This window comes from Crinia signifera, chromosome 3 (assembly GCF_055691185.1).
Source record: "Crinia signifera chromosome 3, ASM5569118v1, whole genome shotgun sequence".
Classification (NCBI taxonomy): Eukaryota; Metazoa; Chordata; class Amphibia; order Anura; family Myobatrachidae; genus Crinia; species Crinia signifera.
Genome location: NC_139219.1, coordinates 189,818,821 through 189,834,591, shown reverse-complemented (window position 1 = coordinate 189,834,591; position 15,771 = coordinate 189,818,821). Strand labels below are relative to the sequence as shown.

At 43.6% G+C, this 15,771-nt stretch overlaps 1 protein-coding gene across 1 annotated transcript in view; it reads left to right on the top strand.

The window, feature by feature from the left end:
• LOC146064061 (cytochrome P450 3A9-like) overlaps positions 1–15,771 on the top strand; it is a 38,594-nt gene that overhangs the window by 1,236 nt on the left and 21,587 nt on the right. Inside the window, exons 2-5 of the mRNA XM_083177126.1 lie at positions 3,055–3,148; positions 6,018–6,070; positions 6,223–6,322; positions 15,612–15,725. Coding sequence (XP_083033252.1) covers positions 3,055–3,148; positions 6,018–6,070; positions 6,223–6,322; positions 15,612–15,725 — 361 coding nt within the window. The remainder of the gene's footprint in view (positions 1–3,054; positions 3,149–6,017; positions 6,071–6,222; positions 6,323–15,611; positions 15,726–15,771) is intronic.

Genomic DNA, 15,771 nt, shown 5'->3' with positions numbered 1-15,771 from the left:
GGCAAAATATGCGAATGCATATGCAAATATGCAAATGCATATAATCCTGTCTCTAGTAATCATCCATTAAGGGGAAAGTCCAGAAACAGAGCAATGTGTCCGTCCTGGAGAGGGTCATGTTGGGAGGTATGCCCTATTCTGTTGGGAGGTATGCCCTATATCTGTTGCGCTTTACAGTTGGAAACAGTGAATAAACAAACTGTGCAGTAACAGACCGACATAGAGGTAGGAGCGGAGGAGCCTGCTCGCAAGCTTACAATCTACATGATGCACATCATTCCAACATGCACATCATTCCAACATGCACATCACACCTTCCAACATGACTTGTTATTATGTGTAAACTACTGTATCAAAACTTTGCACAGGTAAGGGGTGTTTCAATTTTTTAAATTACCTCACACAAGAAACCCAATAGGTCTGAAAAGCCATAGACTTAATTTATATGTGCAACACTTATTGGGGATAAATGGTCATCTATCACATGTTTGGTTGGGTGTGGATCAGTTGGTCACCAGCAAGTTGTTAAACAGTCATTAGGTCGACATGCAGGAAGGTCGACTGGGCCATAAGGTCGACATGGGGTTTTACCCAAATGTCGACAGTCGACATGGACACAGGTTAAAGCGCTCGCCATGCTTCGGGCTTGGTGCCTTGATATGCTCGACACACTATTTTATTCTTCCACCACACCCTAGTGGATGGTAGGGTACACAAAATTATGGTAGGTAGGTCATGAAATACCACCTGTCAGCACATGTCGGCTCAAAAAACAGTGAAAAAACCCATGGCGACTTTTGACTGTCGACCTAACCCATGGCGACCTTATGACCCTGTCAACCTTATGACCCTGTCGACCTAGACACTTGTCGACCTAAATGCATGTTGACCTAATGGCTATCTAACAATTTGCTGGTGACACAATGACCCTAATTTGATTTTGTCTGCCTGTGGCAGGTGAGAGCAATCCCCGATAAGTGTCGGCATTGGGGGATAAGTTCCAGCTATCGGGGCTAATAGGATAGCCTCCAGCAAATCCTTTTGCAGCGATTAATTACTACTGCTAATTTTAGTATTCCCCATAGTCATATATTGTAACAATTACTTGACTGCATTATCCCTTAAAAATATTTGTAATATTTTCTTTGCCAGCCCGAGCTAAAAGCCAGCGGTGGTGGAGGGTGAGTTAAATGTAGTGTATAATATTATTACAGCACTACGCTGTGAAGTCTGAACTCTAGAGCGCTTAAGGTGCGTACACACGGGGGCGATCTTGTGCAAAATTGCAGGAAATATGGTCGATGAGCGACCATATTGCCCGCAATGGGAGTGTGCACCGGCGATATATCGCCGGGTGCGCGCTCCCGTTTTTGCCCCTGTGGTGATCGCTGGTCGCAGGAACATGCTCCTGCGACCAGCTGATTTCCACTGCCGGGCTCCCCCCGGCAGTTTCTTTTTCATCAGCGACCATCTCTGGTCGCTGATGAAAAGGTGAAACTGAGCAATATATTGCTCAGCCATATATTACTCAGCAATATATGGCTGAGCAATATATCTCCCCCGTGTGTACACAGCATTAGACTCCACTGTGAATATGCAGATCACCTTAAAAATGCAGCGGCAGCGTTCCTGCCCCCACCGCTGGTCTCCGGAGGGTAAGTATTCTTGCATTTCCAAAGGCCCCCATACAATGGGCGATGCACCTGCAATTCAGGCTCTTTTCCTCTGATTGCAGCAATCAATCACAGGAAAAGAGCCCATATTACAGGTGACTGACAGCGGGATTGATGCAATGCGAGGTTCCGTGTGCATTTCATCGGACCATCCGAGTTGCCCCTGCTGATTTCTTCTGGCTTGGCTGGGATTGCATGCAGTATATCACATGCAAAAGAACCACATACGATATATCACATGCAATTCTGCCACCTGGGAAGGTCTCTGGCGGCCCTTGAGCATGCTTGCAACTTCTCTGAGGGGAAGTCACTGCAGTGTATGGGGGCCTTAACTTCCTCTCTGTCATCTTATGCTGGATCCTTAGAGCTTTCTGAAATTGGGAGTGAACTCATTGCCCAATCCAGGATCCCTCCTAATTCCCCTGACTCTCTTGGTAACGTTATATGATTCAGCTGTTTTACTAAAACCCTTATCAATGCACTTACACTTTCCCACCTTGATTGCATAAAACTTTTTCTTTTCGGGTCTCCCTATATTTTGCCTCTCCCCAATCCAATCATATGGACAATTAGGAGTTTGTTAGACCTTAATTCTCCATAGCTAAAATATATAAATATGTTTTTAAAATATGTTGACTTAAGTAATGAACAGGAGATGTGACATATAAGCCCTATTGCTATGGGACATATCGCTGGTTCAAACCCAGGAGGGGGCCACATGTATTTTTGCAGATCTAAATACTCCTATGGATCTTTGTTCCTGTGTCTGGCACAGTTATGTAAGTTTAGCGTAAATTCGATTTTGCCCGTTGGAGTGGTATAGTGCCGCGTGACATGTAAAATGAGATGGATGTTGCGACTGTGAAATTGATCTTGGCGAGAACACTGTATATAATGGCTATAAAGCCCCGTACACACGGGGGAGATATATTGCTCAGCCATATATTGCTAGCAATATATGGCTGAGCAATATATTGGTCAGTTTTCTCCTTTTCATCAGCGACCAGAGATGGTCGCTGATGAAAGGGAACCTCTGCCGGCGGTACCGCAGAGGTAATTAGCTGGTCGCAGGAGCAAGCTCCTGCGACCAGCGATTATAATGGGGCAGAAAACGGGAGAGTGCCCCCGGCGGGGGCACACTCTCATCACTGGCAATATGGTCGCCTGCGACCATATTTCCAGCGATTTCAGCCCCTATCGCCCCCGTGTGTACACAGCTTAAGAGTGTTACCAATGACCACATACAGTCAGCATAATAGACGTCCACATGTTATGCAACGGAACCATTTTTGTGGAATTTTCAAGTAAGTTAAGCCTCTAATTCTGATGTAGACAGTAATGCATGTTACTTGTTATTACCTATTGTATTTTATTGTTACAGCTACGGTATATTACCATATGGAATATTCAAGAAGTTGGGAGTTCCTGGACCAACTCCGTTACCATTTATTGGAACATTTTTGGGATATAGAAAAGTAAGTATGTCATGTTGTTATTATTGCTAAATCTTATGCTACTTTAAAATGACTAATTAATGGTCAATTGTACCACTGTATTTTTTTTTTAAGCATGACAGTAAATGTGCATTGTGAATACATTCCCATTGTATAGATAACAATCTGAAGTCATCACAAATTTGTACATAAAAAGAATAAACAAGTTGTTACAGACATTTCGCAGCAGTGTCTCTTGTTTTAACATTTTTACTGCTATTATTATTAGCAAACATTGCTGTATCCTAGAGCACTGCACCATAGTGAAACAAAAGAAACATACTGGGCCAGATGCACCAAACTTCAAAAAGTTAAAAGGTGGAGAGCGATAAACAACCAACACCTAATTATTTTTTAAAACCCAGCATGTACTATGGCAGTTAGGGGCTTATTGGCTGGTTATCATCCTCCACTTTATCACTTTTTGAAGCTTGGTACATCTGGCCCAGTGACTGTATGTTGAATATAATGCAGAATCATAAGTGAAGGTGCGTACACACTGGACAATTTTTTAAATGAGGTCGTTTATTCTGAGCGATATCTTTTAAGATATCAACCGGTGTGTATGCTACAAATGACGAATCATATGCGCTCCTGTGGTCATTAATGACCATCCCCCACATCGTCTGCGCATGCAGCTCAATTTGTCATATCATCAATGTGACATATGCACAGTGTTTTCCAGTGTTCCTGCACCTCTACTCATTAGCAACATATACTCATCGGCTAATTAGCTTATGAAACCCCCACTCTGCTCATGGTACTTGCTGTTCATAGTTTGAGTCTGCGGCAGACACCCGACATGTTTCGCTACCTACTGTAGCTGTCCTTTGAGAAAGCTACAGTAGGTAGCAAAACACGTCAGTTGTTACTGCCTCACTTCCAGGACCAGGTTATTTATACAAGAAGCATACTACTTTCCACCATCACACTGCTAAACTGCCAATTGGAGTATTTTGTCTGCTGCCACAACCAGATCTGGTCTTGAACATTGACACCCCCCTTTCTGGATATCCTCCGGTAACCTGCAGCTACCCTTGAGAGAGGACGCTTGAGTCCTACGTTTGGGTTCACCAGGATACCTTACTCCAGTGGTTACACATCAGGACACCATGTTACTAGAGAGGACTCTGGTACCCCCTTGGGGGCTTCAACTACACTCTCCTAGCAGTGAAGCAATATTACAGCGATATATGGTAAAGTGCACTTACCGATTTATCCAACAAACTCCTTACAACCTGGATGTTCCATCACCCCTTACCTGATAGTGAGGTCTACTTTTAAATTGTTTTTATTTATGTTTATTGTTTACCCTACAACTTTTAAGTGGCATGTTTTTGTCTAATAAGTAAAGTTTTGCATTCAATAATTACCCTGCTTTTTATGTTCTCTATTGTATTAGTAGCGCTGCTAAAACTCCGGGGAGTTCAAGGGAAATCATAGACAAAATCGCCCATAGACAAAATCTCAATGTGTGTACACATCGGCACAGGTATAGTTATCCTTGCATGGCTTGTCACATGCACAGTCTCAATCCTGCTGCCTACTGGGTAACACAGGCTCCAGTCTGCATTCAAGGCCTAGGGGCCCATTTATCAAGTAATATTTGCGGTTAAATCCCCGGTAAACCGCAAATATTAAGTAGCACTGAGATGTATTAAGGGGGACCGCAGCAGGAATCTCCCATCCATGCTGCGATCCCCTCCCTACAGCGCCGCCGGCTGCATCCCCCATAGGTTTCCCACCCCTGGGCTATCGCCATTCTGATATGGCGATAGCCCATTGTAGCCTACGGCTACATATCGCACTGCTTGAGCGGCAGTGCGGTCAGCGGGGTCGCGGGGGAGTCGGCGCATAACCGTGCATGCGCAGACCCCCCGGCTTCCGGCTACAGGCATCGCAGGGACAGTCCCTGCGCACAGAAGGTCATACATTCGGCCGAAATGATCGCATTTTACAATGCGATCCTGGGCGGTAATATTCCGCCCAGATCGCATTGTAAATTTGATCAATGATAAATGGGGGCCATAGTGGCTTCACTTCAGTACCAGAGTTTATTGGCCTTACCTGTCTAATATAGGTATGGACTCATGTCTCCTAACCCTCAACGGCTTGCTCGCACAATGAGCTGTGACTTTCTTTAACAATCCCTCTTGGATTTGTGGGCCTAATTCAGACCTGATTGCAAGGCAAATTTGTTCTCACAATGGGTAAAACCATATACACTGCAGGTGGGGCAGATTTAGGCCCTGTGTGTCTACCCCACTCGGGCTCTGCCTACGATTCAGACCTGATAGTCCGGAGCCGGCAGTGTCCCGCAGTTGGGAGGACCCCCTGCCTGCTGCTGCTAGAGAGCAGCGGGAATAGATGCTGTGTACAGCATCTATTCAGAGAGGCAGAGGGGCTGGGGGAATAGCCAGCAGCTTACACAGTGCTAGCCATGCCCTCTTAGTGACATAAAAAGGGGGCGTGGTCTGCAGTCACAACAACCACACAAGACCCTTTTACATAGACCACGTCCCTGTTCTCAGGTGCTGAATGTTGGGCGTTATGTGTACTGTATATAAGTATGGAGGCAGTGTGAGGATGAATAGAAGGTGCCTTAAAAATTTTGGTATTGGGCCCACATATTTCTAGATATGCCTCTGAGCTCTTCCTATTGTTACTGTGTGGAGCACTGCTAAACAATGGTATATAGTAATGGCAAAGAGACATTATGGTATATTCTGTAAACATTTACAGATGAAGCATTAACTTGCTAGCACTTTGTAAATGTTTGCGCAGGTAAGGGAAGTATGTGGGAAGAAAATGCTAACCTTGATGTAAAACAGTTTTTTTTATGTATTTGCAGGGTGTGGTCCAGTATGACATGGAATGCAATGAGAAATATGGCAAATTTTGGGGGTAAGCACAAAGTTTCCAAAGCTGATATTTTGATATTGAGTTTGTAATATTAATACTAATTGCAAAAGTGTTACCATAGGTTTCAATAAAGTGGTTAGTAAATGTAGATATTCTATCAATATTAATTTGTTTTGATGTTTGTTGTGTTGCAGCCTCTACGATGGCAGACAACCAGTGCTTGCAATTCTCGATCCAGTTATAATTAAATCCATTCTAGTGAAAGATTGTTACAGTAACTTCATGAACAGACGGGTAAGATGACCCCAGCGATACTGGACAAAATACATTGGGAACCATTCATTTCTCATAATAACTACCACACATTGCACTATGCCTCTGATTGCTATCTACTAGACCTGCTTCTCTGCACATTGGGCCTGATTCAGACGCCACCCCGCCTAATCAACCCCCTCCCTCCTCGGGTGTCCATGCCCCACAAGCACCTGCACTGAGGAAAAATAATTTAATGGTTACTTGCAGCCACCACATGACCCAGGAGTCACTTGGCGGCTGTGAGGATTTAAGAGGCTTCGGGACAGATGCCAACGTCATGTGCCCGCCCCTAGCAGGCAAATAAATGCCTGCCTTCGGCTGGGCACTCCCCCCGTTTCTATGGGTGGGCCCACCATTTTTGTTGGCACGACCATGAAATTCAATGGGTTCACCCGGGCATGCCCCTCATCTGTCAGTCAGGATGTGATCGCCTTGGCAATGGTGAAATTTGCAGAAGGACCCCACAGCCAGGCCCTGCGCATGCACAGTAGGCGCACTATTGGACAGAGTGGCCGAATTTGGACCTGTGAGTGCAGGTTTGAATTGGACCCAATTTTTATTTGTCCTCCAGTACTAAATGAGCTTAAAGAAAAATATAAGACTCCCTAAAGGGTTTCCATTGTTTTAGAAAACATCTACTTACAGTAAATAACAGAGTCGTTGTCATTTTGAACAGATGGGTCTAAGGCAGTTATCCTGCTACTGTTTTCCTTCGCCAGCCATTTTGAAGGTGATTGACAGGAGTGCTAAGAAAAACGCAAGAATGCCAGAAAAACTGTTAGACATGCCTCAGAAAATGCAGCATTTTATGGAGTGTGTGACATCAGTTCCGAGCCGGATAAGCCTGTGTTCATCGCAGCCGACGAGTTAGTCTCTGGCTACTCCTAGCTTGCGATGAGTGGTGCTCAGTGGAAAAATCATTCCATGATAAGCCTGTAATGAAGGAATTTGGTCATTATCACTGGTCAAATTTTCCGTTAGCCATACACATCCATTCACAAAGGGTGCACATTAATCTGCAAGGCGGGATTTCTCTATAGCGGGGTAGCTTCTGCCTGATCACAGGACTGCACATTCGCTCAGCAGCAATGATGAGCAGCGGCGATGATGCAGGTCTGAATCAGGCCCTCTGTTTGTAATGGTAAAACAGTATTTGCTTTTTAATTAAAGAGCTCTTAACCCCTTCCTGACAGAGCTAGTTTTTGCGTTCCTGACAGAGCCATTTTTTTCAAATCTGACATGTCTCACTTAAGTGGGGATAACTTTTTTTTGCTTTTACTTATCCCAGTGATTTTGAGATTGTTTTTTCGTGACACATTGTACTTCAAATTAGTGGTAAATTTGGGTCGATACAGTCTGTGTTTTTTTGTGAAAAATACCAAAATGTCGTGAAAAAATGGAAAATTTAGCGATTTGCAAAATGTTAAATTTTCTGCTTGTGAGACAAATAATCATACCACTCAAAATAGTTAATAACTAACATAGACCATATGTCTACTTTATGTTTCCATCATTATTTCAACTTCCTTTTAATTTTTTTGGACACTAGGAGGCTTACAATATGAATAGCAAATTCTCAAATTTTCAAGAAAATTTCAAACACTGATTTTTTTAGGGACCAGTTCAGTTCTGATATGACTTTGAGGGACTTGTATGTGAGACACCCCCATAAATGATGCCATTTCAAAAACTGCACCCCTCACAGTATTCAAAACAGCATTTTGGAAGTTTGTTAACCCTTTAGGTGTTTTACAGGAATTAAAACAAAGTGTAGGTGAAATTTCAAAATTTCATTTTTTTTGCAGATTTGCAATTTTAATACATTTTTCTAAGGAACACAGTACATTTTACTAGAGAAATGTGACTAAAAATTGATTCCCCCAATTCTTTTGTTTTCAAAAATATCCTATATGTGGCCCTAGTGTGCACGTTGACCAAACCACAGGCTTCATAATAGAAGGAGCACCTACTTGATTTTGGAGCCTCCTTTTTATGAGATTATTTTTTAGGCACCATGTAGGTTTCTAGGCACCATAAGATGCTAAAATTTAGGAACCCCCCCACAAGTTACCCCATTTTGCAAACTACACCCCTCAGGGAATTCATCTAGGGGTATAGTGTACATTTCAAACCCCCAGGGGTTTCACCAATTGTGGTACAACTGGGCAGTGAAAATGAAAAATTACATTTTTTACACAAAAATGCAGTTCTGGCTCAAAATTTTTCATTTTCACAAGGAATGAAGGAGACAAAGCACCCCAAAATCTGTGCCCCAATTTCTCCCGAGTACCGCAATGCCTCACATGTGACCAAAAAATACCAGTTGGGTGCATGGCAGGACTCAGAAGGGAAGGAGTGATTTTTGGATTTTGCAGCTCAGATTCTGGTGGAATTTTGGTGGGTGCTATGTCGCATTAGCAAGACCCCCCAAGCACCAATACAGTGGAACCCCCCCACAAGTGACCCCATTTTGCAAACTACACCCCTCAGGGAATTCATCTAGGGGTATAGTGTACATTTCAAACCCCCAGGGGTTTCACCAATTTTGATACAAGTGGGCAGTGAAAATGAAAAATTACATTTTTTTACACAAAAATGCAGTTCTGGCTCAAAATTTTTCATTTTCAGAAGGTATGAAGGAGAAAAAGCACCCCAAAATCTGTGCCCCAATTTCTCCCGAGTACGGCAATGCCTCACATGTGAACAAAAAATACCAGTTGGGTGCATGGCAGGACTCAGAAGGGAAGGAGTGATTTTTGGATTTTGCAGCACAGATTTTGGTGGAATGAATGGTGGGTGCTATGTTGCACCAATACAGTGGAACCCCCCCACAAGTCACCCCATTTTGCAAAGTACACCCCTCAGGGAATTCATCTAGGGGTATAGTGTACATTTCAAACCCCCAGGGGTTTCACCAATTTTGATACAAGTGGGCAGTGAAAATGAAAAATTACATTTTTTTACACAAAAATGCAGTTCTGGCTCAAAATTTTTCATTTTCAGAAGGTATGAAGGAGAAAAAGCACCCCAAAATCTGTGCCCCAATTTCTCCCGAGTACGGCAATGCCTCACATGTGACCAAAAAATACCAGTTGGGTGCATGGCAGGACTCAGAAGGGAAGGAGTGATTTTTGGATTTTGCAGCTCAGATTCTGGTGGAATTTTGGTGGGTGCTATGTCGCATTAGCAAGACCCCCCAAGCACCAAGACAGTGGAACCCCCCCACAAGTGACCCCATTTTGCAAACTACACCCCTCAGGGAATTCATCTAGGGGTATAGTGTACATTTCAAACCCCCAGGGGTTTCACCAATTTTGATACAATTGGGCAGTGAACATGAAAAATTACATTTTTTTACACAAAAATGCAGTTCTGGCTCAAAATTTTTCATTTTCAGAAGGTATGAAGGAGAAAAAGCACCCCAAAATCTGTGCCCCAATTTCTCCCGAGTACGGCAATGCCTCACATGTGAACAAAAAATACCAGTTGGGTGCATGGCAGGACTCAGAAGGGAAGGAGTGATTTTTGGATTTTGCAGCTCAGATTCTGGTGGAATTTTGGTGGGTGCTATGTCGCATTAGCAAGACCCCCAAAGCACCAATACAGTGGAACCCCCCCACAAGTGACCCCATTTTGCAAACTACACCCCTCAGGGAATTCATCTAGGGGTATAGTGTACATTTCAAACCCCCAGGGGTTTCACCAATTTTGATACAAGTGGGCAGTGAACATGAAAAATTACATTTTTTTACACAAAAATGCAGTTCTGGCTCAAAATTTTTCATTTTCAGAAGGTATGAAGGAGAAAAAGCACCCCAAAATCTGTGCCCCAATTTCTCCAGAGTACGGCAATGCCTCACATGTGAACAAAAAATACCAGTTGGGTGCATGGCAGGACTCAGAAGGGAAGGAGTGATTTTTGGATTTTGCAGCACAGATTTTGGTGGAATGAATGGTGGGTGCTATGTTGCACCAATACAGTGGAACCCCCCCACAAGTCACCCCATTTTGCGAAGTACACCCCTCAGGGAATTCATCTAGGGGTATAGTGTACATTTCAAACCCCCAGGGGTTTCACCAATTTTGATACAAGTGGGCAGTGAAAATGAAAAATTACATTTTTTTACACAAAAATGCAGTTCTGGCTCAAAATTTTTCATTTTCAGAAGGAATGAAGGAGACAAAGCACCCCAAAATCTGTGCCCCAATTTCTCCCGAGTACGGCAATGCCTCATGTGTGACCAAAAAGTGGCAGGACTCAGAAGGGAAGGAGTGATATTTGGAGTTTGCAGCACAAATTCTGGTGGAATGATGGTGGGTGCTATGTCGCATTAGCAAGACCCCCAAAGCACCAATACAGTGGAACCCCCCCACAAGTGACCCCATTTTGCAAACTACACCCCTCAGGGAATTCATCTAGGGGTATAGTGTACATTTCAAACCCCCAGGGGTTTCACCAATTTTGATAAAACTGGGCAGTGAACATGAAAAATTACATTTTTTTACACAAAAATGCAGTTCTGGCTCAAAATTTTTCATTTTCACAAGGAATGAAGGAGAAAAAGCACCCCAAAATCTGTGCCCCAATATCTCCCAAGTACGGCAATGCCTCACATGTGACCAAAAAATACCAGTTGGGTGCATGGCAGGACTCAGAAGGGAAGGAGTGATTTTTGGATTTTGCGGCTCAGATTCTGGTGGAATGAATGGTGGGTGCTATGTGGCATTAGCAAGACCCCCGAAGCACGGTGAAATTATGAACCTAATATTCCATAGATGTGTGGTATATTTTAAAACACTCCTTTATACATAGGCCGGGTTTGTCGGGGCAAGTGTCACACTGGAAAATAGTTTGCTTTCTTATTCCCTTTTTATAGCAAACTTTGCACCTTTTTTGTGTCCTGCCCTTTTTTCCAGTGGAGGGGATTTCATCAGGAAAATGCTGCCCTGGTACAATACGGGGGCCAGTACTAGAAGTACTGGGGCCCTCTGCCTGCTGGTTCCCAAATATTAGGCCCTTTATGACTTCCTCTTGAAAGTGCATAAATGTCCCCCTCTGGCCGGTAGAACGGAATAGCACGTAAGCGTTATACAGTGCCATCTGGATGATATACACGGCCACCTTCTTGTACCAGATTTTTGTTTTCCGCAGGGCACTGTACGGCTTCAGTACCTGATCTGAAAGATCCACTCCGCCCATGTACCTATTGTAATCCAGGATACAATTAGGTTTTGAGGTGTGGGTACTGGTACCTCGTACAGGGACGGAGGTGGTACTGTCTCCGTGAATTGTTGTCAGTATAAGGACATCCCTCTTGTCCTTATATTTGACCAACAACATATTTTCGTTGCATATTCCCCTGCTTTCACCCCTTCTCATTACTTGGGCAATGTGCGTTTTTGGGAGGCCTCTTTGGTTCTTGCGCACAGTACCGCAAGCTGCTGTACCTCTTGAACCAAGGGCCTTAAACAGGGGGATGCTAGTGTAAAAGTTATCCACATAGAGGTGATAACCTTTATCCAGGAAGGGGTGCACTAAATCCCAGACAATTTTCCCACTAACACCTACGAGGGAGGGGGGGCATTCTGGCGGTTCAATTCTTGAATCCTTCCCTTCATAAACCCTAAACCTGTGGGTGTACCCTGAGGTGCTTTCACACAGTTTATACATTTTTATGCCATACCTTGCCCTCTTACTGGGAAGGTACTGGCGGAATTTAACCCTTCCTTTAAAATGTATAAGGGACTCGTCGATACAAATAAATTTTTCAGGGATGTACACCTCTTCAAATTTGGCACTGAAATGATCAATGACCGGCCTGACTTTGAATAGCCGGTCAAAGGTGGGATCATCTCTGGGTGGGCACTGTGCATTATCGGTGTAATGTATAAATTTAAGAATTGTCTCAAATCGAGTCCGGGTCATGGCCATACGGTAAAATGGAGTACTGTACAGAACATCTGTACTCCAATATTGCCTAATTTCTGGCTTTTTTACTATGCCCATATGAAACACCAGACCCCAAAACGTCATCATCTCTACTGCATCTACAGGGGTCCACCTAGCAAATGATGACGTGGGGTTTTGAGCAATAAACTGCTGGGCATATAAATTAGTTTGGTCCACCATTAAATTTATAAAATCATCAGAGAAAAATAATTTGAAAAAGTCAATTTCTCTGAGACCTGTGGAATCAAATTGGATTCCTGGCATGGCCAAAAACTCAGGAACCTGGGGCTCAAAATTGTCTGGTGGTGGGGTCCATACGAGATCAATTGTTGGGGGGGGGTCTCAGCTGCTCTACGGGGGCGTCTTTGAGGGGGTCCCTCATCACCAGAGGAGGAAGAGGAGCTTAAGACGAATCCTTCAAATTCCCCGCTTGCATCTCTGGCTGTGTCAGAGTCAGAGGCAAGCATGGCATATGCCTCCTCCACTGAATACATTCTCCTGGATGACTGGGAGGACATTTGGGAGGACATTTGGGAGGACATTTGGGATGCCATTTTTATTTTTGTGTTACTGGTAGTGAAATGTTTCAACACGTGTATAGTGTAGGGGGGGGTACAAACTTTATTTCAACCCGGGGGTATGTAGTGTGTAGTGTGTATGTAGTGCAGAAAAAAAAAAAAAAACTTTATACCAATAAAAAAAAAAAAAATGAAGGGGTTAAAAATAAAAAATTGAAGGGGTTAAAAAAAAAAAAAAAAAAAAAGGTCCTGCGCCAAAAATTGAGCACAGATGTTGGTCAGTAACGTCTGTCACTGAACAGCGCTCAAAGGCAACAGGAATTTGATCAAAAAAAAAAAAAAAATAGATCAACCCTGTGCCGAAAAAGCTGATCAGTGATGTACGTCACTGATCAGCGCACAGTGGCCACAGGACACCCACAAAATCACAGTGTGTGTAAAAAAAAAATTAAAAAAAGACCCCACAGCACTCACAAAAAAAAAAAAAGGTGATCAGTGATGCGACACTGATTACCAGTGAGGTGCAGCAGGTGCACAACCTTTGGTGCAACTGACAGTGCAACTGACAGGTATATATAAAAAAAAAAAAAAACTCTGTACCCCCAAAAAAGTTGCTGATCACCTCAGATATAGTGATCAGCACAAAAGGCGGGGGCAGCAGACACAAAATTTAGCACTCTCTATCACTCTCTGTCACTATCTCTCTCTATCTCTCTATCTCTCACTATCTATCACTCTATGACACTGCAGCAGCAGCACTGACAGGTATATCTATATATAAAAAAAAACCTGCGCCCCCAAAAAGTTGCTGATCAGTTAATTTATACTGATCAGCACAAAAGGAGGGGGCAGCAGTCAGTTATATAAAAAATATATAGCACAATCTGTCACTATCTCTCTCTATCTCTCTCTCTCTATCTCTCTCTATCTCTCTATAACTATCACACTGCAGCAGCACAAAATATAGCACTCTGTCACTAGGCCTCTCTATCTATCTCTCTCTCTATCTCTCTCTATCTCTCTATCTCTCTCTCTCTATCTATAACTATATCACACTGCAGCAGCACAAAATATAGCACTCTCTGACACTATCTCTCTCTCTATCTCTCTCTATCTCTCTATCTCTCTCTATCTATCTCTCTATCTAGCTATTACACTGCAGCAGCACAATTTCACAGCACAGGAAGGCACAAGTAGCAACAGGATCCAGGAAGCATCCAGCACACTACAAGCACAGATCAAGCAGTGATCAAGCAGTGATGAAGCAGTGATCAGGTAAGTATGGAGCAAGGTTCTGGTCAGTATATGGCGGCAGGTGGGCACGGTGACCGCACTGCACGCTATTCCAGACCGGAATGGCGTCTGCAGTGCAGTCACCGTTAGTTTAAACCCCCCTCCATGGCTGTGATTGGTCCGTCGGTCCGACGGACCAATCACGGCCTTTGGGGGCGGGCGGGGTGAGGTGGGGTGACACCAGTGTCACCCTTACACCCCGCGGTGATTGGTGCTGTACTTTACAGCACCAATCACCTCCGATCCCGTGTCACCGGCGAACGTTATTCGCCGGTGACACAGGAAAACGCTGTGAATGGCTGTTCACACTGAACAGCCAATCACAGCGATCGCCGACGGGGGGGCGGCATCGCAGCCCCTTCTGGGCATGCACGGACATGTCTGCTGTCAGGGACAGCAGACATGTTGAAACTGTCACCGCGTCTATAGACGCGGTGACAGTTTAAATCCATGACGTACATTTACGCCATGTGTCGGGAAGTGCTTCCCGACCATGACGTAAATGTACGTCAAATGTCGGGAAGGGGTTAAAAAAAGAGACTTGTTGACTCCACAACAGACGCATTTACTTTTGTAGTAAATGAATCTTCATGTAACTTCTGATCAGCAATAACGCGCATTGTGGAGCCACATTAGGAATGGATAGGTACCCATCGTGAGGTAGGATAAATAGGTGATATATTGCATGCGATCCCAGCTAAGCCTGCTTGGCTCGGAGCAGCCTGTGTGACTCGCAGACTCTGGTATGACATGCACTGGACCACAAATCGCATTGGACCTGTCAATCACATGCAGTATGGGCACTTTTCGTGCATTTAATAAATGAATTTCATGTAAAGCTCCCTAATGCATGGAAGCCTATAGTCTCACTTCCTGTAATCATGAAAGTTATCTTTGCTTTCAGATACAGAAAATCTTAAAGGAAAATTAAATATCTCAATACATTTCTTTGTAGGAATTTAACTGCATTATTACTTATGTTGGTAATATAATTTAATTTATTGGCTTATTTTGCCACCTTTTTTGTATTGGATGACTAGTTTGCAAGTACAGTTGCAGTGTGATTTAGCTTCATTTATTTGACATGCCTATTAGGGTAGAAGTTGTATTTTGTTACAAAACAGGAGCTAAACAGAAGTTAGGACAGCCATATGTGAATGCCAAAAATAAGGCTAACTACTCCTCACCTCTATGAGGTGAAGGTCCACCAGTGACTACTAGACTCAGCTGAACAGTCCAAAGTGAAAGCAATTTTTGCAGTTACACTCATCTGTTTCAGACTGGCTGGATATGGCGAGAGGGAGCTGTAAAGACAGATTGGAGGAAGGAGCAGATAAGGAGTGGGGATTGGATGGAGAGTTTGCGGGATAAACTGTCACAGCTCAAAGTGAAAGTTCATTGCAGAAGCCGTCATTTTAATGGGGGTTTAAATAGTGTTTTATATATATAGTTAGTTTCAAAACAATTAATGGTTATTATATTATGTACTTTTTTTTCTCCCATGTAGAATTTTGGTCTCAATGGGCCCCTGGAGTCTGCTCTCACAATTGCTCAAGATGAGCAGTGGAAAAGGATTCGTACAGTCCTTTCACCCACATTCACCAGTGGAAAACTGAAAGAGGTACAGTAGTCTGCTGTTTCTCTCCGTCTCTGCTTGGCACCAAATT